The sequence below is a fragment of the Semicossyphus pulcher genome, unplaced genomic scaffold (assembly GCF_022749685.1).
Source record: "Semicossyphus pulcher isolate SPU_LCO1_2020_fin unplaced genomic scaffold, fSemPul1.0.p SCAF_9, whole genome shotgun sequence".
Lineage (NCBI taxonomy): Eukaryota > Metazoa > Chordata > Actinopteri > Labriformes > Labridae > Semicossyphus > Semicossyphus pulcher.
Window position 1 is genome coordinate 19,108,376 of NW_027211770.1, and position 24,391 is coordinate 19,132,766.

The window sequence follows — 24,391 nt, forward strand, 5'->3', positions numbered from 1 at the left end:
TCCCCCCGCAGAGAAATCTAATATTTCCCCCCGTCTTTTTCGGGCGAAGAAGAAGTGTGGACTTGACGGAGAGCCCTGACGTCACCATGCCAGGTAGAGACTGAAGGGAGTGTTTGGGTCGTGAGGAGAAGGAGGAGGTGGAACACTGCGGGTGTGCTTGGGGTGGCCTCTCCGTCTCGGTGAACACCTTTCGGGCTCGGTAAGATGATGGACGGCTGGCCGCCGCTGCTGCTGCTGCTCCTGGCTCTCCTCGCCATTGTAGGAGGTGAGTAACTTATCCGTGTAATGGCTCCATCGACGCGCTGTTGTGTGCGTGCGTTGTCACCTTTATATGGCCACAAGAAGACACCTCACCGAGCGTTAGAGCAGTATCTAAAAGGGCTTCTTCAAAGTAACGAGCGAGTAAAACAAAAGGAGTGGTTGGATGCTGAGGAGAGGCAGAGGTGGAGAAAATGACTCTTTCATTGCTGTGTCACCATCTTTCTCATAACAGCAGCGCGCGCGACGGAATGGTGTAGTGGAGAAATATTACCCACTCCTATACACGCGCATAATGTAGAAACAAATGCACGAGCTAGCATGATGAGCATTAAAAACCTTCCTTTAATTTAGAGCCTGTGTTGTTCTCAATATGGTGCGTTTAGAGCCTTTACTATTAAATATGACCACATGTGGTGTTGAACCACAATAACATTATTGTAGGATGGGCTTGTGACTGATTCATTTGGGTTTTTTTTGTAACTTCGGCAACACGTTAAATAGAATATGGCTAATTTTGAAGACGTGTAAAGCATTCACATCGCTGCTAATTAGCTTAACAATTATTAGCTCCCTGCTAAAACACATACAGCAGGTATAAAGAAGTCTTTATCAATGAACATGTAATCTACATAACATTAACTTACCTCTACAAGACGTAATGTATCCTTTTCTCTCTAAATATACATTAAAGCGAAAGAGAGAGAGGGGTAGAGAATGGAAGAAATTATGTTATTTATCACCCACTTGTCCCCCTCCCCCTCCCTCTCTCTCTCTCTCCCTCATTAACACTGAGGTCCTGCATCGAGTGGGCAGGTTAATGAGAGGCACGTTGAGCTAAAACAACTTCAACATCCTGTCATCGGAGGACAAATGATGTGTCATGCAGCAGTGCAGGAAAAACCTTCTGCTTCTTTGTAACAGCTTACACTGACAAATAGTCTTTTTGTCTTCTTGGAGGACACGCATTAAGTAGATAAGTCTTATTTACGCCAGTGTTTTCTGCAGTGCATCCGAAGCAAATGGGGTAAGTGCTAAGTGTGAAGCTATTAGGGAGTTTGGGCACATTTTACCTCCTTAAGTTGGCTCTAATTCGGTGTTAATTTCCACTCAGTGAGAGTTTGCCTCGAGCGGAGAGGAAGAAACACATCAGCTGATTGGTTGAATCAAAGCTGCTTTAATATTTTCAGCCAAGCCATAGTAGTGACAGAGCAGAGGCCAGCTCACTGCCTCCAAGCAAAAAGACTGTTTGTCACTGCCTGTGTAGCCTTATACACACACACACACACACATACCTCCATCCACACACACACACGCGCCTGGCCATCTGCCTTGCATTGACTAACTGTTCATCATCACCCATGGCGACAACATGCTCCTGCCTTCTCTGTCACACTTACACACACAGACGGAGATTTCTACATCGCACACATCATCACAATACATCCAGAAGCAATCTACAGCGACGGATCAAATGCTTTGACCTCTACTAACCTGCTATTTATCATGTCAGCATCATCTCCACACACAGGCGCACACACAAAGGAAACATGCAATACTTCAATAGAAGGCAGATAAAAGAACATAATACTCACGAAAGAATGTAAATGCATTAAAAATATAAAGTGTGCACGACTAAAATTTATATAGTAAAATAGTTTAAAGGTCTCTGTATAAATAAAACTTTAAAAAGATATTATTAAAATTGTCTATTCATGTTTGTCGACTTGCAGTACTTGCTTTTTATTTTTCCTTCATATCACCTCACCATGTTTATTTGTATGCACTACTACTATACTGAGGCAAATTCCTTGTTTGTGAAAACCTACTTGGCAATAAACCTGATTCTGAGTTGACAGAATATCAAATGTGACAAGAAAGTGTCTTGTTTATGACGCTCTAAACTTGCAGCATAATATTTGCTTCCCCCCGAGCGTTCAGTTTTGTCGGTTGATAATTCCCGAGTTCAAACAGGGGTACGTTCGCTAAAAGAGAAAACGCTGCCAACATGAGACGTTACTTTAAGGAGATTCTCAAGCAGTGGAGTACTAATGAGTCATCTTCCCTTAAGGGAGAAAATCTGATTAGCATCATCCTCGGAGACTTTAAAAACTCGATCCAAACACACACACACGTTTGAAGAAATGCTCACAGTGGCCGCGCGCACACACCTGGAGCATCAGCTTGTGATGACACCTTTCAGAGATTCCCCACAAAGATGCTAAAAAAACACATAATTGTTAAACACGTAGTTGGAAAAGACAGCATCAGATTAGGTTATGTTCTCAGGCGTGCACATTTGTTCACATTAGCTCATGTTGGCACCTCTTCATATCACATTCTCATATTAGAGCAGTGGAAGAGAAGAGACATTTGTTATGCATCTTTTTCACGCACAAACACTCACACACTAAAATGTCTGCGATGGAGTTAGGAGGAGAAAAGTCGTAACTTTAAACCAACGCTTTTCTTACATAACGCTTTAGACACAAGCATGCACAAAAGGAGTCTGAAATTCAGTGGTCGCGCAAGGACGTTCAAGGACATTTCACCACCTGTCTCGGCCTGTGCCGTGAGGATGTGGCCCTCCTCCTGTGTGACGAGGATGCCTCTTGTCATTTCCCCTGCAGGCCATGCATAATAAACAGGTCTGTGGTGCTGCGCTGACCTGATGCAGGGGTTACTGGATATGGAGCACAGTACGCAATAGTCTCATCAGGCAAGGACGTAAAAGAGCAGCCGGGTTAGTTTTACAGCAGCTTCACCTTAAAGCAGACGTGTTGTGCGCATCTCTTTGCATGTGTGTGTGCATAATGTTTGTCCATGCACTTACTGAATATCAACTAACCATTTCCCCGGCAGTACCACAGTCTAGAAAGTTCTACTTAGTCGGTTTGGCCTGTCATCACTTTTCTGCTGCACCGTTCCAGCCCGCTGATCTCTGCAGCATCTCAACCTGCACACTACAACAGCCCTCCTTTTGTCTCTCTCTCTCCCTGTCACTTTCTGTCTCTATCTCACTCACTCTCTCTTTTCTCCCGCCTCTATCGCTTTGGACCGGATCCCAACGCACAGCAGTAGCAGCAACAGTATCAGATCGGCGGCGGAAATTTGGCTGCATCTGCGATTACAAACGCGCAGCAGAGGCCTTGCGTTTGTATGTGAGAACGTGTGTGATTCCGTGTGTTAAACACCGTGCTCTCATGTGTGATTTGTGCAGGATTGTGCGTGTGTGTTTAGCAGCAGTAGTAGCAGCAGCAGCGCACAGCAGCAGTGTGTGGCCCTGGAGATTACAGGGAAGCAGAGGGAGAGCACAGAGGTTTAATAGAAACTTAAGAAGAAGAGGCAGATAAGAGACGTTTGGAAAGTTTAGAGTTTTAATTCTCACTTTGTCCAAGAATATATATATATATAAAAAGAAAAAGGTTGATTTAAATTGAGGCAAGGCTGTGCTCATGTTGCTCTGCTGCGGGTGGACGAAGAATTGTACTCCAGATAACGCAAAGCTTCCTCTGGTGATAACATGTCGGATAGATAACGCTTTATCTCATGGTTGCTGTAGAAATAATCTAACATCTACAAGTACGCTCGCCTGAAAAAGTACAAAAAAAGGGAAAATCAGCAAAAAGAAATGCTTTTGCAGAGGCCGAAAAAAATACTTTTTCTGCAAGATAAGACCAGCCTAAATGAGACAAAGATCCATGTGTTGCTGTCAGACAGCATGCACACATATTATTCTCAGGCTGCAGCAGGCATCGACCTGGTGATAACACGGCCTCAGGATTTATGGCTGTCCAAATAATAGCTCAAATAATAGCTGTTATGACAGGCATTATGCAGTTCAAATGATGTATTTTATTGCATTTCCTGAAATATGCACCAGTATGGTGAGAAAGCCAGACTGCCTTTTATCCAACAGACGAGCTGCTTGGGCTGTAAATAATATAAATAAACTCTACTTTATGTTCGTCATACAATTGCTTCTCACAGTGTAGCGTTTTTACTGTAGATACTTTTGTAACACGTCCCCCTTATTTGACAGTTTACAATGTTAAAACCTAAGATGCCTGTCTTTTGGACTGCATTATATAAAGGATTGTATTATATTAGCATAATTTGAAACTTAGATATTGACCAGAATAAAGAAAAGACCTTTAAAAGGTTCAAGCCATAGAAGTTAATCTGTATTTTTTAATGGTGAATTGTTTACACTAGAAGTCACTAACAAGATCATGCCATTGTAAATTACAAAGGTATTTTATTTGGAATATGCTAGAGGGTCGATGTAAAGTTGGATGAGAGGGGGTCGAGGAAAGGTAGGATGAGAGGGAGCCGAGGTAAGGAAGGATGAGAGGGGGTCGAGGTAAGGAAGGATGAGAGGGGGTCAAGGTAATGTAGGATAAGAGGGGCTCGAGGTAAGGTAGGATGAGAGGGGGCCTGGCCGTGGAACAGTGGACCAACTCTTTACCCTTGCAGGGCTGCTTGGGGGGACATGGGAGTTTGCTCATCCAGTCTACATGTGTTTTGTGGACTTGGAGAAGGCCTACGATTGTGTCCCGCTGGGGGTCTTGTGGGGGGTGCTGTGGGAGTATGGGGTACCTGGGCTGTAGCTACGAGTAGCCTCTGTATAACCAAAGTGAGAGCTGTGTCCGCATCCTTGGCGCAGAGTCAGACATGTTCCCGGTGTGTGTCGGCCTCTGCCAGGGTTGTCTCTTGTCACCGATTCCGTTTGTGATTTTAGGGGACAGGATCCCAAGGCGCAGCCAGGGGGAGGAGGGTTTCCAGTTTGCGGACCTCAGAATTTTATCTCTGCTGTTTGCAGAAGATGTTGTCCTTTTCGCTTCATCAAGCTGGGACCTCCAGCAGGCACTAGGGTGGTTTTGCAGCCGAGTGTGAAGCAGTTGGGATGAGAGTCAGCACCTCCAAGTCTGAGGCCATGGTTCTCTGTGGGAATACGGTGGATTGATCCCTCCGGATGGGGAGTGAGTCTCTGCCTCAAGCGAAGGAGTTTAAGTATCTCGGGGTCTTGCTCATGAGTGAGGGCAAAATGGATCGTGAGATTGACAGGCAGGTGCAGCATCAGCGATAATGCAGGTGTTGTACCTGACTGTTGCGGTGAAGAGGGAGCTGAGCAGTTTTCGATTTACCAGTCGATCTATGTTCTAACCCTCACCTATGGTTATGAGCTTTGGGTAGTGACCGAAAGAATGAGATTGCGGATACAACCGGCCGAAATGAGTGTCCCCCAGCGGGTGTATGGGCTCGGCCTTAGAGGTAGGGCAAGGAGCTCGGACATCCGAGGGGAGGTCAGAGTGGAGCCGCTACTCCTTTGCATCGAAAGGAGCCAGTTGAGGTGGTTTGGGCATCTGATTAGGATGCCTCCTGGACGCCTTCCTTTGGAGGTTTTCCGGGCACATCCAACTGGGAGGAGACCCAGGGGCAGACCCAGAGCTCGCTGGAGGGATCATATATCCCGTATGGCCTGTGAATGCCTCGGAATCCCCCAGGAGGAACTGGGAAATGTTGCTGGGGAGAGGGACGCCTGGGTCACCTTGCTTAGCCTGCTGCCACTAAACCCAGCGCCGGATAAGCGGAAGATAATGGATGGATGGATGGAGAGGGGGCCGAGGTAAGGAAGGATGAGAGGGGGTTGAGGTAAGGAAGGATGAGAGGGGGTAGAGGTAAGGTAAGATGAGAGGGGGTCGAGTTAAGGTGGAATGAGATGGTGTAAGAGGTAAGGTGGGATGAGAGGGGGTAGAGGTAAGGTAGGATGAGAGGGGGTCGAATGGGGTCGAGTTAACTGGAGCCGTTAGGAACCCGGTGGTTCAGGGTGGGGGCACGTCTTGATGCGCTTTCGCATTCATCATCCCCCAGTGGTTCCTTGTGTTGAGATAGGAGAGAGGAGAGGAATGGGGTTGGAGGGGGAGGGTTTTGAAAACTGGAGAGAAGGGGTTAAGGCAGCCTTATGTGTGCGCACAGGTAATTGCATTAGGGAGGCACAGGTGTGAGAGCTAACGAGACACAGGTGATGGAGTTAGTGAGGGAGGCGTGTTCCTGTTCCCAAACCTGTTATAATAACTTCATAAACATTTAAGATATGTCAAGCAGTTTTGCAGTTATCCAGGTGATCTTTTATCATTGATTCTGCATACGTCTTAATATTTATTATAGCTGTAACTACATTTCTGTGCATTTTTAATTCACAGACTACTCTTTTAATTGATTGATTTATTGTTGGTCTATAAATGTCTTTCTGTTTTCTCCCAAACCCAACTTGTAATATAAAATAGATAAAAGCAGTAAATATTCATATTTTAAAGAGCTGGAACCAGCAAATGTTTTGCATGTTTAACTGAGACTTTAAAGATGACTCATTCATTACTCAATCATTAAAATGGTTTTGTTATGGTCGACTCATCCATTGATGAACTTGTTTCAGCTCTAACATTCGTCTTAATTGAGTGCAAGTGGGCCATCTGGTTTTAGCCTATAAAAAGCGGATTTATAAAAACTCACATCTTACAGTACACTCTGAAAAATGTTGTTTTCCACAACGACATTATCTCAGGGGACAACAGTGAACATGTCTGGCATGTAGCAAGCAGTTAGCGATAAACAACTTCCAGTCTAGATTTACTTTTCTGCGTGCTGCATTGTTTACAGAAAAATAAACCTTTTTTCTTGTGATTTACTTTAATTAACGTGTCTTAGCTTTGCCGAAATGTCACATCGCAGACGTCTGCTGATACGTGATTGGTCAATACTCGGACTACAAGCGTAGTACAAACGGAAACCAGAACACTTGCCACCCCTAAAGTCCACGTCCCTGCCTACAGATTCTACATTTCTACATTACCTTCATTCGTATAAAAATACACTTTGTCAAAGGTTAACTGTTCATTTAGACTCCTACCTACAAGTTTATTATAAATGTCAGCAATGAATCACTTATTAAATGACTGCAAATAAAAACTGTAACTAAATAAATCTGTAAATACTGTACGTGATGTAAATATTCCTTTCAAACCCTTTTCAATCAATCAACCATGTAAATTACTGGTTTCATATTAAATTAAATTATTGCATGCTGACTAGATGAACATCATAACCTGCAATTTGGCTCCTACATGTTTTGATCTTTGCAACTCAACTCCTCATCTTGTTTCTTCATTCATTGTCCTGTGTATTTGTGGATATTATCGGCTCTTCATTTTTGTGTGTTTTCGTTGTATGCTTGTCTTTAATTTTTCGCAAATACAGGAGCAGTGCGATGAAGTTTACATCACATATTAACAGCATTTGTATAAGACTTAGTATTATTGTTATGACACCAGAAAGAATAAAGTAAAGTAGTAAAGTAGATGCACACGGAGTGGAGTGTTGTGAAGGTTGTTGGGCTCTTCATCATTATCAGGAATCAAAACAGCAAAATCTCGACTGTGGACTTTGCTGAATTGGACTGAGGAGTGCAGTTCGTCCACAGTGGGACGGCTTTGTTTTTGAAGTGCTGTGATATTGCGGCTGAATGACCGATCAATATTAATATCTCAGTTCTATGGGCACTACACAGCCAATTGGGTGTTGCCAGTAGATCAATGGATCTCTCCATTATTGATTTAAGAATATTTCAGCATAAAAGGTCCCCGCAGCAGCCAAAAAGCCTCTTTGGCAGAGCGCAGAGAGGACCCTTCTTTCCCTCCAACCTTTTCTCATTTGACTGAGCTGTATAAATAGAGATCATCACTGTAATAGTCTTAGCGAGATAATTTAATTTAGCCCTCGCTTCGTCCTCATTTTCTCCACATTTGTCTTTACGGCGTGTGTGGACTCTGGCCTCTAAGTAGCTTTGCACATCGGAAACAACACGTGTCGTTAAATCTAACGATTGATGACTTGATGTGATCAAATAAGTGTCTTTAAACAGTTTTTTAGGTAAACTTGCGCACGGATGTAGCTGTGAAGCATTCCCACACCGAACACCCCGTCTGCTCCTGCGCTGTGTCACTGACGTCTGTGTGTTTGCATGTGCGTAACTTCCCTCGCTGCAGAGTCTAATGGGGAGCCCTGCTGAAATATTCATAGTGTCACATTAAGTTTGCAATATTTGCACTGGAAAACAACCGGAATACAACCCGAGCTACCAGCAACATTACAACCACTCAGCTCGGCCTTTGGCGTGACAGAGCGTCGTATGTGGAGGCAGCCACAGAGAGAGATCAGTCTTTGTTTAGAAGCGTTAGTAAGTGCTGCAGATGAGCAACCGGGTCAACATGTTTGTGCACTGATCAGGGGGGAGTGTGTGGATGGGTTTTTTTTTGCAGTCTTGTTCCTGAGATGAGACAAACCAGAATAGAAAGAAACGCGCTCTGTTTTGGTTTCTAATTTGTCTCAGTGCCATAAAATATTAGTCTAGACTTTCATCCTCAGCCGTGCATGCAACTATTTGAGTTGAACTAAAAATAAGCAGAAAATACAGAGACTGAAAGAGGGTGGAAATGTACCCAAGAGTGCACTATTGTTTCTTCACAGTGGAAAATGCTAAATGTTATATTTCAATCTCTTTGGATTTGCATGAACATACATGTAGCAGGATACATGTGCAATATTATTCTAGTATGTGCTGTAAATATATTTAAAATGCTCAGTCCATTTCACGATGATAAGACAGAGTATAGTAGTGTAGTCAGAGCTACACACTTGTTCCATGGCCTGTTGGTATTTGTCACATTTTTTTACATATCATCTTAACCTCAGAGGAAGAAACGAGCAGAGGCTGAAGCAGATGATGTCTGAATTAAAATGTTGTAACACGATAGTTGTGTTACATCAGTTTGGCCTTGGGCTTTGTTTTGGCTCCTTGTAGAAGTGGGTCTTAATCATCTTTTCCGTAGTGAGCTTTAATTTACTGTTTGATTTTTAAAAACACACTATTTCTCCTGATGTCGCTACTCAAACGATTTGAGGATACAGAAACGAAGTGAATCAGCTCGAGCCTGTTATAAGGCGGAAAGTTAGTTGCAAAGACGTTGCAAACAAATCCTCTTTTTCATATTTTTGCTGATTCAAGTTGCTAAATATAAATATAAGATATAAAGCAAATATAATCCTACACACTTGCACTGTGCTTTGAAAGAAGAAAAACTGATAATTAAACTACATTTTGGCGATTTAGCACCAGTTTTATGTCCTCATCTTTCTATTTTTAAACATGGAAAGCATGAATTTACATGACGAATGACGCTGGTGGAAATGTAATGTTTTTCTGCGTCATCATTGTTTAAGTGAACTGTATTAGCTTTCTGTCTCCGTGTTATTGCTTTGTGCTTCTGGGAATAATATACATTACTCATATGGCACAGACACAGACAGCAATGCTTATTTCCCTCACGAATATGTGCTCACAATAAGACACACGCACACATATGCTCATAAAAAGCAAACCATCGGTCGTGCACAATAAACAAGCAGAGTGCTACACGCATGTGCTGACAGGAAGCGTATTGATGATGTTGGATTAGCGAGGGAAGCAGCAATAAATGGACAGTGGCTGTCAGCGACGGGGAGATGGAGATAACAGGAAGGAGAGAGAGATGGAGACAGTCAGGGGAGTGAGGAGGAAATATGTGCCGGTGCAGATGATGGAGAGATGCATTAAAGAAAGTGTAAAAGAAAATGAAACGGAAGAGATGGGACGCAGGAAGGTGCGGGAGATTTAAAAAAGGGGGGGGGGGGGGGGGGGAGTGAGGACTTGCGTGTTTAGTTTACGGGGCATGAATAGAGTCTTCATTGATCCAGAGGCAGAGGCTATCATTCCTGCTCAGTGAGCACAGCAGCTACAGGGCAGAGGGAGGGGGGGAGGAGGAGATCAAGGGAGGAATAGAGGGGGAGGACAGAGTGTCAGAGAGGTCAGAGACGCGCACATACAGACATGCAGAGAAAAGGTACAACATTTCCTGTGCATTTTTTTTACATTACTAATGAAACAATATCCATCATTTGTGCATATCTCCAATACACCTGTTCTTCTTTATGATGCATTTACATTTACATATCTTATATAAACCCTTAATGTCATTTGAAGCTCATGCATTTTATTTCTCCGAGCAACTGATAGGGCTGCAACTTAGCATTACTTTCACTACCGATTCATCGGATGATAACATTTCGAATCAGTTGACGATTTTTATCTATCATAGTCAACCTGTCCTCTCTGGGATAAACATTATTTTTTATTTTGTTATTTTATGTTTAACTTACACACCAGTTGAAGCATACACAAGTACACATGCACACACACAGGAGCTATATGTACCTCAGAGTGCTCAATGGCACCTCCAGCTAACAGCCTGATCCATGCCGGTCTTGAACTGGCCACCCTGCAGCCCCCTGAGTGCCTTCAGACTGAGATACTACCACCTTGTTCTTTTTCTCCTCCTGGCAGCGCAATGTCCTTAATCCTAAAATGATGTCTTCAGTTCAAATTGCTTGTTTTGTTTGATGACTGATGAGCACACCAATCCCCTGATATTCCATTTTAAATGATTATAAGCAGGAAAAAAAGCTAAACCTTACATTTGTGTAACTGGAACTAGGATTTTTTTCTTGATAAATGACTCAATGCTCAACTATAGATCAAATAGTATTTGGTCTAGTACTTGTTAATTCAGATCCTGTTAGTTTCATGCAGGTGATGCATGTTAAAGGGGGTAATAAAAGGTGTAACAGGAGTTGTATGGGGCATGGTATTTTATATTGTTTTGATTTTTCTCCATTTATAAATGTATTTTTATAGTCTGTTATAGTCGTGTTTGTTCAGACCAAGACTGTAACAGACAGAAGGATAAAGCTCAAGGGGTTGAACCTTAGTAGATTTAAATATGACAACATTGGTACCGGGGTAACAGTGAGCAGGCAGCCTGTGTTTATCTTCTGGGGGAAAATGTGAGGGAACAGCGCGAGGGAAAAGATGCAGCACAGGAGCCAGCTGATGCCAGAGAGGCAGGGAGTGAATAGCAGGAGAAGGAGGTGCAGGACATCGTGTGTCTCAGTAAAACTCCTCCCCTCCTCTGTGTGGTGTTGTGACAGCTCTGCCCAAACTCGGAACACTCACACGGTTAAAACTACAGTCTGCTACAGATGGAGGGAGGGAGGGAGGGAGGGGACAGGGGAGAGACATTGTGAGATGGAGTGAAAATAACCCAAAGCTATAAAAGACTGGCAGTTGGGGAGAAGTGCAACACAGCAGAGGAGAATAAAGAGAGACATAAGGGAGGCACGAAGAGAGTGATGGAGACAGAAAGGATAGCGATAGAGACATCCAGACTAGTTGACTCATTCCTATGATGTCACATCTTGTAAGTAGTGTGTATCGAGCCGTGCTGACGTGCTCCAGCCGGCAGCGGTGAGTAATGCCATGGTTCAAGACTTTACATTTTCAATACACATGGATCAGTAGCAGTGCAGGGGATTTATGATGGGTGGCGCTACGGGGCTGGATAGTCTGTAGCAGGTGCTAATAGTTTATGACAAAACAAACAATCAAACGTTATATTTCTACAGAGATACAATCATTCCGGTTATGTAATTGAAATGCCAGTTAGCAGTCACCAGTATCTATAGTATTTGTGGATTTACAAGCACTCCTCAGAGTTATATATGGTTAAGCAAGGTAATCTAAACGTTACTATGGAAACAGCCCGATACAACTCCTGCTAGCTAGCAGCTGCTCGCTAGCTGTAGCTAACGTTAGCCCGATGCACCACACATCACTTGACCGAAGTAGCTACATTTGAGCACACGACGCTAACTTACAGTTTCAATGCAGCTCGTTCAGACAGTCCTCTTCTTCACCTCCCTCCTCGGAGTTCTCATTATCCTTGATCTTTGGCAACACAACAGGTCCACCGCGGTGTCATCCTCAATGCTGGAATTAGACATCTGTGATAATCGCCAGCGATAGCTTCAACTTTCCCTCGTTAAGGATAACAATAGTAACGTGGTTCATAGTAAGCTGAACTTTCTATATTTAACCATATTGATTCGACACTAGTAGTAACTCTTGGACAACAAACTTTTAGAGTCGCGTTTGTTTATGTTGTTCCACCTATTCATTCACAAGGTATGAACCCACTAGTCAAATTGCAAAAGAAGCTAAGGTCAACGGTCATCAACAATTACGACACTGCAACGTCATTACGTAAATAAAAAAATATGGTTATATTTAGTTATAAATATATATATTTAAATATAAATAGAAGCCACATCATTTGTCAATATGTATGTATATATATAACAGTATTTATTGCAAAAATATAAAGTGATAATCTCAAAGATTTCAGTTTTGTTCTCTTTGGCGGCACCTTATGGCATAAACGGCAATTGCAGGAGTACACTTCCCAGATAACCTGACATCTATGGTTGGCACTCTTGTAACTTGATTTTCTTCGCTGATTGTGGCTTTCCTTTTCAGACTTTTTGCCTTCATCTGAGTGTCAAATTTCTTTTTCTTTTGGCTTTTCACTTATTTTTGAAGTTGTATCTCTCGTCATCAATCTTTTCTTTGTTTGTTCAGCCATAGTAGTTTACTCGGACCGGAAAAGCAGCCGCTTAGCTCCGCCTACCCACTCTAGGGGCCCAACCACTGCTGGGTGATGGAAAATGCGTCACTAACTGGGCACCGCTTGTGATATTTTATTGCAAGTGTCACCAACGACACCCAGCCTGTAATACTGCAAATGCAAAGGCTTTCATCAGTGGGCCATAGGCTCAATCACCATTGTGTTACCTTATTCGGCGATAGATAGTGACTTAACAGACATTTCTTTAAATGAAAATCTTCGAGATTTTATCTTTAACACAAAATTACTGGGGGGGAGGTTGCTTAGAACTTTACTAGCCCCTCCTCCCTCCCGCCGCTGGCTACATTGTCGGCGCTCAGTGCTAAACGTGAGGGCACATACAGTCGTTGTAAGGGCAGTATCCAAACACAGTTTTCCTGCTCTTGTATAATTTTTTTAAATCACATATCCGATAAAATAAAAGTGTTTAAAAATACCAAGAGAGACACAGATGGCTGCGACATTTTGTCTCACCACAGAGGCAGATGATGATGATGGTAATGTGTTCTTGTTACAGGCGGCCTCGGGGCAGACACAGAGGAGCGGTTGGTGGAGCATCTCCTAAACCCGGCCCACTACAACAAACTGATCCGTCCTGCGACTAACGGCTCCGAGCTGGTGACTGTGCAGCTGATGGTGTCGCTGGCCCAACTCATCAGTGTGGTGAGTGTGGGTTTGAATGTGTGTGCACTAATAGCATGGGGAGGAAACTCAAAGTAGTATTTACATGTTGGAGGGGTTTGTGAGGTGAAAAAAATCCACTTATGTACAATATAGTGTTTTTTGACCCTGCATAAATGATTTGTATTCGGGTCTCATGGTTAAAGCCTGAAAATAAAGCTGTCTAATGATGTAAATCCCAAGAAAGCTCAAGTCAGTCTGTTCATCATTTAGTCCTTGCCTCAAGGCCGGAGCTGTTCAAGATTCATGGAAGTCTATTCAGAGCATTTTGTTCTTAAAAGCAGACAAAAAGCAGTGGTGCAAGAAATGTTTAGATCTGATTATACCACATTTTAACTAGAAGTGCACTCGGAGAGCGGAGAGCTGTGCAAAGGCCAACGGTCCAGTCTTCCATGATATGCAAATCTACCAAACAAGAACTGTCAAAATAGGTTAATGTTGCGCTGAAGCTTTATTATCTCAGCTGTGTGGAAGTATTTCACATGTATGTTAAGTATCTGAGCAGGAAAGACTGGCAGCTTGATATGACAAAACTGTGTCTACAAAAAAAATTTATATTCACAAGGAGGAAACTTGTCGGTGAGTCAGCTCTGCTTTTATTGTTTGTTTATGAGTCAGATCCGGATCCAATTCAAAATTGAATAGGTTCATCCTTGGCCGACGCTACACCCTTCCTCCAAGTCTCATGAATATTGGGCATATAGTTTTTTTCTTTAATACTAGTGACAAACTGTCAAAGAGACAAAGAAAGTCAAAGTCTATCTTCAAGATCTGCTTTTTAAATGCAGATAGCTTTACAACCTGTGGATGTGTAGCTTCAAAACCAGGCGCTCTTAGGGTCGAATGAAAGACACTGCAGTGTAGGATCCAGTGTTTTTGGAGCTTTGAGCCTGTGGGGACGAAATTCTTTGGCTAAACTTTTATGCCATTTAAAAACACAAATGTCAGCCACATTATTCAACGTGGTAGAAGTGCTGTAGTGAATCACTGAGGTTCCCCTTTAATCATACAGTTTGTAATGAATGTCTTCTTTTTCTGCAGCATGAAAGAGAGCAGGTGATGACGACCAACGTCTGGCTGACACAGGTGAGACTTCCTGCTCTTCTGCTCATCTTAGTGCTGGACATAGTAAACCTTCTGCAACACAGAGAAAAGTGGCAGAGCTATTAAAATACAGACAGAACAATATGTCAGAGGAAATTAAACACATACCAAAAGGGACAGTCATGACATATATTAAATATGCGTGCTGCTTTAGGTTATATAATCACGGTCCACAGTGTTATTACACCAGTAGACCATACTGTAACATACAGAGCAGTGGTGTGGTCACTGGAGGGGAAAGATGCATCCCTGTGTTCCGTATGTTTCACTGGTTGCGGCTGGCAGAGCCTCCTCTCATGTGGAGCGGCAGCTCTGAGAAGTGACATGACTGGTGAAGTGTCAGACACTGAGAGAGACATCAAATAATACACGTCCTCGAGCGCCCAAAATCTGACGGGAGAAATATGAGAGTGTTGTTGAAATGTATGAGCTGGAAAGATTTCTTTACACCCAAAAAAACAGGTAACTGATGATACCTAAAGCATGTTATACAAACACTGAACACCTGATTTACATTTGGGGCATTTGGCAGATTGTGGTTTTGCGTGACACCTTTTATAACCTGTGATTAATGTGACTCTGACTGGGCTGTGACCATTTTCTATATGACTGGCTTATCATACACTTCCAGCTGAGCTCTGTAACATGGTGGAACATGTAGGTGTGCCCTTTTTACACACGCTGCCTATACTAATGCATCCACCTACACACATCGTGAACATATGTGCTTCCTTTAGAGAGCAGGTGTTAGAACAAATTAAACAGACATATGTTCAATTTAGATGTAAATTTAGATCTATACGCAACAGATGACAGTTCTCTTCCTGCGTAACATCGCCACCGTGGATGCTGCATTTTTGATTGGATGGTTTATAGCTTTGTGTGTTTTCTGTCTTGCATCGACACACACACATATCAATACACTTGCACCTGAGCAATTTAGGATTTATGACATGTAACGGAGCGTAGAATGGCCATCAGCGCTCTATAGATTCCTCTGTATGGGCAAGGAGAGGAGCCAAGGACAGCCGTCCTGAGCCAAGATATGCTGTAATGACCATCATGCATCACAGTTGGCATGTGCAGCACAGCTCTAACATGGCCATAACATAGAGAGCAAGACAGAGCAGCTGTCAATAGCTGACCCACAGCATAGAGAACAAGATAATGCTGCCTTTAAGTAAAGGTTACACAGAGGACACGCATGAACACACACACACACACACACACACACAGGAACCAACTCACTGCAAGAGGCAGTTTTAATTATGATGATTGCATTGTGTCTGGGTGTTTTTTAAAAGATGCTTCAGGGTCATGGTTGATATGCAGGCTCCACTGGCTCTCTGTGGCTTGTAGTTAAAGTATGATGTAAGTGTAGAAGGACAGACAGCACAGGATGTTCCTCAGGCTAACGTGGCTCCCGATGTGTCATATTGACCACAAACTGAACGACAGACGGAGAGACAGACCGTCCCCTCTTGAGATGCCTTCCTGCTACTGTGTGATTGGCGGATGAGTGACTAAGCATTTTGTTTTTTATTGGCCCTCAGGAGTGGCAGGACTATCGTCTGACTTGGGTCCCCGAGGAGTTTGATGGAATGATGAAGGTCAGACTGCCCTCAAAACACATCTGGCTGCCTGACGTGGTTCTCTACAACAAGTGAGTCACTCCCTCTGCTTGCTGTCCTCTCCCCAGAAAACACACAGGGGCCCATGCATGCATGCATGCTCATAAACATGCACAATACAGCACATACAATGCTCATATTAAACAAATAATGTTTTAAAGCTAGCTCCCAGGTGGCTTGATCCAGCTGCCACCATGTTAGTCACTTTGAATAAGAACATCAATTAAAGTCTAGAGATTAAACATGCAGGCAGCCACACATGACTGAATGTGTCTGCTGTGATCTGCTCACATCACTCATGCTATGTTACTTTACAGTACCTCCGAGTCTCATGAGACACTTCAAAGATGGAGTCATCTGCACCACACACACGCAGATAGATCAGCACAAATACATGTACAGTTGATGTGCGGCTGCACTTGCACATATGAACATTTCAAACACAACAGTTCTTTTTCTTTGGAGGGATTGTTTCAATTATGTGATTTTTATGTTTCGTGCATGTAAAAATGCTTGATTTACAACTCTCTCATCTCTAAGAGTATCCCTTACTCTAATATTCTTATCAGTGACATCCAGTATATGCAGCTGATTCTGCTGCCCACAGGCTGTGCCTGTTGTGTAGGCCAGGATGAATCCATAAGGGGGCCCAAGGGGCAAACATTCACTGCTGCATCCTTATTGATTCCCTATACAGCCTGTCCCTTTGTGCATTATGTGCACCCTTTCACCTCCAGGTTTCCATCAGGTACAGTGCAAACAGAAACCAATAGTAGTACTCTAATGCTGGAACTTTGCAGTGATTTTATTTAGGGTTGCATGATATTGGATTTTTTGCCGATATCCGATATGCCGATATTTTACAACTCATTTAGCCGATTACCGATACCAATATTTTTTTCCCACACCTAATTGCAGAGATCATCAACTCTCTACTGTATTGGAATTAGCGTACAGTATAATGGTGATACCCTTATCGTATTTGTTACAACGGTCGGGGTGACGGGTCTTGAGACGGTTAATCAAGTTTGTAGTGTTGAGAGATTTTGCCTTGGCTCCTCCTCGCATCACCGAAGCTGAGCAGTCATTGCAAATATCAGTTTTGCTATCTATTTCAGACACTTTGAAAAACTTCCACACCACTGACATTTTGGCTTCTAACTCTCTCATGCTGCAGGTAGACACAGGTGACATCATCACGCTGCGACGCGCAGGTCTTCTTCGCGCCGGGGACATTGCGCCGAGGTCGGGCATTTAATCAAGTATGCAGCAGCCCATTATTTTATCGGTTAATTATATCGGCAGATATCACCGTGTTGGCCGATATCCGATAGTTCATTTTTAAGCCAATATCGGCCGATACCGATAACGTGCCGATAATATCATGCATCCCTAATTTTATTGAACACTTCTTGAAGTGTTAGGAATAGGAATATACACCATGGCATGGCATAAGATAAATCTAGCTTTAATGAAGTTATAAACTAGATTCTGACACCGGGACCACCGAGGAAGTCATAATGTAAGACCCACCTTTATTAACATTCTGCTCCTGTTGTATAGATTCCAATTACCGTAAAATCGAGAATAAAAGTCGCAGTCTGTTTTTGGGGCTATCCCAGAGGGGAAAAGGTTTTCTAACACTATTTATTAATAAAAACGTGTCTACAAGTTATATCAACACTATTTTAATTTGAAACACATTTAAAACACACACAAATTATAGCCTACATCTGTTTTCAACAAGTCGCGTTTGCCATCCTGCTAGTTACCATTGCAGTAGTTGAGCTCAGCCTATGGTGACGTTGATTGTTGTGAGGGTGGTGGCTGCACTGGCGATCATGACGAAGCTTTAGCTAGATTATAGCGCCATGTTCTGGGTAAAATACCATAACACAATAAAATAGCTCTCTCTGCATTTGATACTGGTGTATTGGTCGCACCAGTATACAGGATGCAGCAGACTTTTTAGATAAAAATGTATTAAAAGTGCGTCTTATACACCAAATGTTATGGTAATCACTTTTAGGGCTGCTGGGCTGTTTCATGTTTTATTGTTGAGTGCAGCTTTGGGAGTTCAAATCAACTTTATGGAAAAAATACGCCAAAATAGACCAAGTACAATAATCCAATTATCTGTTAAATGCATTAAATGTGTTCCACTGTAATACGTTATGTAACTCTAAGCTCTACACATGTTAAACAGACATTTCTCCTGTTTGTTCTTAATTAGAATTTGCATGTCTGAGGGAGCTCAGCATGTTGCAGACCACTTGTTCCAATGTAATGGAAACTGGAGTGTCAGCCTACAGTATGTAAATCAGCTCATCAGGGTACAGTGATCTTTCTGTCTGCCTGGCCTTCTCCTCTTTCCCCGCCTGTGTCTTTACTCCGCTAAAGATTCAAAGATCCCTGACCCTTGAGCTCCAGATAAAATGATCCTGTTAATCTCACAAACCCCAGGTCGACCAGCTAGATCACCAACGTCTTTTTCAGCTGCTTTGACCCCCTGTCTCTCACCCAAACAGGAGGATTATCTGTGGATACAGCAGAACCAGGGCGGCTAATATGCGAGTTTCAGATTGATTTTGTGTCTAGATTAAGAGGAAAGTAGCTGTTTCTTAGAGCGGGTGGGTCAATCAGTCAAAGCTTCACCTCTCGCAGCATTAGCCGTCATTAATTAGCTCTCTTGCCAAAATCTTGAGTGAAGTGGAAATTCAATCTACAGCTTTAATGTTGTCAGCTGACTTCTGACCCGAGCGTCTAGTTTGAGCGGTATAACTCGACCTGGTGTGACCTGAGAGCTGCGCTTCCTGTCTAGACCTCGTGCTCACGCTGTTCCTTGTGTTTGTAGAAGCAGGTGTCTGCGACCCTGCTGCCCTCACATACTTTAAAGCTTCACTCTCATTACCTTGACTTTTCTGTGTGTGTGTGTGTGTGTGTGTGTGTGTGTGTGTGTGTGTGTGTGTGTGTGTGTGTGTGTCCTCAAGCGTTGTAATGAATAGTATTGCATAATGAGATGCGTCATGTCTCGTTAGTCATTAGACTCAGGGGAAACAAGGCCTCTCATTAGACTTCTTGTTTACAATATTGTTATTTTAATGAAATCTTCACACTAAGGTCTTTGACCCTTTGTCTCTCTTTTTTTGTCCTCCTCCTCTCCCTCTTCCTCTCTCCCCCTGTCTCTCAGTGCTGACGGGGTGTACGAGGTGTCGTTTTACTCGAATGCCGTGGTCTCCTACGATGGCAGTATCTTCTGGCTGCCCCCAGCCATCTATAAGTCAGCTTGTAAGATCGAGGTCAAGCACTTCCCCTTCGACCAGCAGAACTGCACGCTGCGCTTCCGCTCCTGGACCTACGATCGCACCGAGATTGACCTGGTGCTCCGCGCTGACGTGGCCAGCATGGACGACTTCACGCCCAGCGGGGAGTGGGACATCATCGCCCTGCCGGGCAGACGAAACGAGAACCCGGCTGACCCTGCCTACGTGGACATCACGTATGACTTCATCATCCGCAGGAAGCCTCTTTTTTACACCATCAACCTCATCATCCCTTGCGTGCTCATCACCTCGCTTGCAATCCTGGTCTTCTACCTGCCGTCTGACTGCGGCGAGAAGATGACGCTCTGCATCTCCGTGCTGCTCGCGCTCACTGTGTTCCTGCTGCTGATCTCTAAGATCGTCCCGCCCACTTCTCTCGATGTTCCTCTGGTGGGGAAGTACCTGATGTTCACCATGGTCCTCGTCACTTTCTCCATCGTCACCAGCGTGTGCGTGCTCAACGTGCACCACCGCTCGCCCACCACACACACTATGCCCCCGTGGGTTAAGCTGGTTTTCCTCAACAAGCTCCCCGCGTTGCTCTTCATGCGGCAGCCCAGAAACAGCTGCGAGCGCCAGCGGCTACGCCAAAGAAGGAGGGCCCAGGAACAGAAGGAGGGTGGGCGTAGCGGGGAGGCCGGGGCCTTAATGGTGGGGCTTGGGCTGGGCGGTGCAGGCGGGAACGGAGGGGGGACCTCCACGGGGGTGTTCGGCAAGGAGGACAGTGACCCTTGCACCTGCTACGTGAACCGGGCGTCGGTTAAACAGTTCGGAGGGGATCTGGGAGGAGCAGGAGGGGGATCCATGGATGGTCTGAACAGGGTGAGGGAGGGCCGGGATGGGGGGCCTGGAAATGTGCCGCGGGGGAAGCAAGCGTCAGGAGGCCCCGCTCTGACTCAGGCCCTGCTGGCTCAAGCCTGTCCGGGCTTTGAGGAGGCTGTGGAGGGAGTGCGCTTCATAGCAAACCACATGAAGAGCGAGGACGATGATCAGAGTGTGAGTATTTTGTCTTGATACCATTTCCTTTCTTTTTCACCTGACTCTAGACTCATGGCTTTAGTTAACTGGTTTGGTTTTATTGCCTGCAGCACCACTTTCATCAGCGTTCTTTTTAGACCCAAGCCGTACACTAACTAGCTTACTAAATTAGCACTAAACACAGATACTTTATTTGAGTCAAAAGGATAGAGACAGTCAAATTTCCCGGCTGGTGATGCTGCCAATAAATCCTTTATGCTGCTGTTTACTGCTCTACATCTTCCTGCCAACATGCTCTCAATACAGACGCATCTGTGATAAACAGATGTCACCCAATAATACCAGCCTGCTAATGTACTGCTTTGGCTCGTCTCCATGTTAAAATGAATTATTATCTTGTCTCCGTGTGTATAAAACCTCAGCATAAATCATGTTAACTTATGTGCATATGTTACCCACCATGAAGCGCATCACAAGCAGCATAGGTCTGTCCTCTCAGTGTCATGTCATGTTATAGTGAGCGTTACAGCAGAGCGGTATACGTCTGCTGTTTGAGACGCATGGGGGACTACAGCAGAGCATGAGCAAAGGAGACGGATGTGGTGACGCAATCATGGCCCTCTGAATATTCAACGCAGACATGTAATTATAGCAGCGGAATGACGTGAGCATAGAGAACGAGTACAACTAGAGAAGAAGAACCGAGACAGAGTGAGGGTGGCATGTTTTATCGCTTTCCCTCAAGGCATCTTAGGAGATCAGCCTTCTCTCCTGGAATGAAAGAAACTGACACGGGAATTAACAATCCTCTATAATTCTGTCCATCATACGCACAGCCTCCCCGCTCCCCGCACAGTGCGCCGCGCGTCAGATCTTCCTCCCCTCCTCCCCAAGTCATCATCGCAGGGGTTACAGTGTCAGCACACCCTCGTCCCAGCGCCCTCCATCACTCTCGCTCGTCCCTCACGTCCTTCTGCTCCTCCTTGACTCGTGTCAGACCTCATCAGAGCTGTGCGGCAGAACGAGTCTCCGCTCGCATTAACCCTTCACCTCCATTAACCCTCAGAGCCGGAGGAACAGATAGACGGAGAACCAGAGAGGATGTGAGGCATTGTGATTCAGCTCACCTTAATCTTTCTCTTCCCTTTGTCCCTCCTCGTCCACAGGTGAGCGAGGACTGGAAGTACGTTGCCATGGTGATCGACCGCCTCTTCCTGTGGATCTTTGTGTTTGTGTGCGTCTTCGGCACAATGGGCATGTTCATGCAGCCGCTCTTCCAGAATTACACAGTCAAGACCATCACCAGCTCGCCAGGCTGACCACTCCCAGGCCACGAACACGCTGACGGACAGCTCCCCGACCAATCAGCACAGCAGGACATAAGTTGGCGGTTGGAGGGGGGGCTGCTGGTCTGGGTTTTATCGTGTCTATTGGACTGGAACCAGAACTGGAACTGAACAGCAATCACGCCCATTACCTTTCTAGTAACGTTTTTTGCAACGAACAACAGTTTTTCTTGTATGACGACAAAGGAAAACACCATCATACTCTTACCTGCAGTTTTTTGTCCAGATGTTTAATGGACTGACCTCCCCTTTCTGCTGGAAAGGTCCCGCCCTGCTCTCCTCTTCAGCCAATCAGGGAGCGGGGATGCTCTGATTCACTCCTTGTTGAACCTCACGCCAGCCAATTTTTCTGCTCGAAGCTGACTGCTTGATAGACACGTGACATGCCCGCCTTCAACTCATTCATGATATTGACTGATGTCAGTGTGAGCCAATCAGAAAGGGAGGGGAGGTTCATATCAAGGTTGTTATACATTTCTTTTATTTTTTCAGAGATCCACTATGTGAACTGATTCAGTATATTTTATCATAGCATAGCGGCTTACCACAGTATAGCATTAGGAATATATTATTAAGATTTCTCTATGTGTTAGCTCATGCAAGGGTCTGGTACTGATAGAGAGGCTATGGCGAGTTGTATGATTGTATAGATTAAACAAGAATGTGATATAAAACTGTATTACACAGCCTGTGATGCGCACACTAACACATAATGTGTACAGGCAACAGATTGCGGTGGAAAATACATGCAGGGGCGTCGAGTTAAAGAGAGAGTCAGGTTGCATTATTAGATGAAAGTCAGGGGGATAAAGTCATAGATTATGCATGGACAGTTTTTTGCTCAGAGAGTTGTGCACATTAAGTAGAGAGCAGCAAAAGCAGCAGCCCGCTGTGCCGGAGTGCTCGTCTGCAGTCAGATGAGTTTAGCTCCAGAGAAACTGAGGAATCTGAGCCAAGATGGCGAATAGGACCTCCTGTATGACATGCTGTGATACAGGAGCGTTTCGAGGTCAGCTGAGACGGAGCAAAGAGCAGTGTTTGAACATGTAAATCAAATTATTTTGATGTAAAGATGGGAATCCTATCATGGAATTGAAGCGTTTATGTGTATTAATATGTAATTTCATATTTCAGTATGTAATGTTCAGAGCATATGTATACAAGTATGCGTGTGTGTATGCGTGCCCCATGCCCTAATGCATTATCACATCTGTCAGATACAATGTGCAGAAGAGCATACTGTATGTGCATCTCCCCCTCCCTTCTGTGTCTCTCTCCGATCCTCTGCCCTTTATCTCGTCTTCCATGGACAAACACGTTTCTGACATTTAGTCCAATTAGAATAACGACTCCCCGCATTCTCCAAACACCTATTCATTATGGCAGTTCTCCTTTTCCATCATGGACTGGCTGAGATGTCTCATTTCCACAATCTTCCCAGGGTCCCTGACAACCGAGCGAGAGGCAGAAGGCCTTTTTCTGGCACGCAGGGGAGGAGAGAGGTGAATTAAATTTTCAATGAACAAGAGAGAGAAATGACAAGAGCGCAGACGCTGAGGCAGTCGAATCAGGCGATAAGGCACGGATGCCAAATCAGACGCAGAAAGAGAAGGTAAAACGTGACAGTTAAGAGGACCTATGTTTTTTGATTTTGTGATTATGTAGCAGCCGAGGACTGAAAAAGCGGATAATCTGACAACAGCAAGCAAAAAACACATCGTCAGGAGGGATGCAGCAGGATAGGCAGAGACAAAAGACTGTTAGTGTTGTTACTGTAGAGGAAAGCCACAATACAACTCTCTAATCTTCAGTCACTGTCACTCGCTGTATGTTTCCCCGGCTTTTAACGGTCGTGCGGCCTGCAGCTCGGCTCAGTGCTGGACCTGGAGCTTTCTCTCTCTCTCTCACACACATACACTCTCTCTCTCTTTCTGTCTCCGGAGGACGGGGTTTTCCAGGAGGGATCCCCAACAGATCCCGAGCAAGTGCAAAAAGCCTATCAGAGACCTGTGAAAACTGTAGGCTGCACGGCTCCACACGGACAAAAAAAGTGCTGCTGTCCACTCTTTTCCCTCTCTTTGACCTTTCCACTCTCCTTCCTTTCCTCTCACTTCCTCTCTCATTATGCTCCCCCCCTCTCCCTCCCATCTTTCACCCTCTCCTTCCTGACTCTCAAATCTGCTCCTGTGCACACCTTAACCAGTCCAATAAAGGTTGTAGGTTCAGATTAACCAAAGTGTGTGTCTGCGTGGCATGTTTTTATTTCTCTGTATGGTCTGTAGATTACTGTATCACCCAAACTTCCCATTAATCTTACAGCACAGGATGGAACGGAAGAAAGAAACGTTTCCTGGCTTTCTAATATTGAGGCTGCTAGCTTCCTTTATATATACTCACACACAAACACACATACCCAACCACTCCTGCGGTGCTTTTTTTCCTCGTTAAACAAT

The 24,391-nt window shown here is 44.3% G+C and overlaps 1 protein-coding gene across 1 annotated transcript; it reads left to right on the forward strand.

The window, feature by feature from the left end:
• chrnb2 (cholinergic receptor, nicotinic, beta 2) lies at positions 1-24,238 on the forward strand. Its single transcript, XM_069655537.1, has 6 exons — positions 1-265; positions 13,393-13,538; positions 14,598-14,642; positions 16,214-16,323; positions 19,482-20,610; positions 21,759-24,238. The coding sequence occupies exons 1-6, from the start codon at positions 205-207 to the stop codon at positions 21,909-21,911; spliced, it is 1,644 nt and encodes a 547-aa protein (XP_069511638.1). The 5' UTR covers positions 1-204; the 3' UTR covers positions 21,912-24,238.
• The last annotated feature ends 153 nt before the right edge of the window (positions 24,239-24,391 follow it).

Bases quoted from the DNA above. Each gene is read 5' to 3' on its own strand.
- chrnb2 (XM_069655537.1), top strand. From the start codon at position 205: ATGATGGACGGCTGGCCGCCGCTGCTGCTGCTGCTCCTGGCTCTCCTC. The intron at 266-13,392 runs GTGAGTAACTTA...TTCTTGTTACAG, and splicing joins TCTCCTCGCCATTGTAGGAG to GCGGCCTCGGGGCAGACACA. The intron at 14,643-16,213 runs GTGAGACTTCCT...ATTGGCCCTCAG, and splicing joins CCAACGTCTGGCTGACACAG to GAGTGGCAGGACTATCGTCT.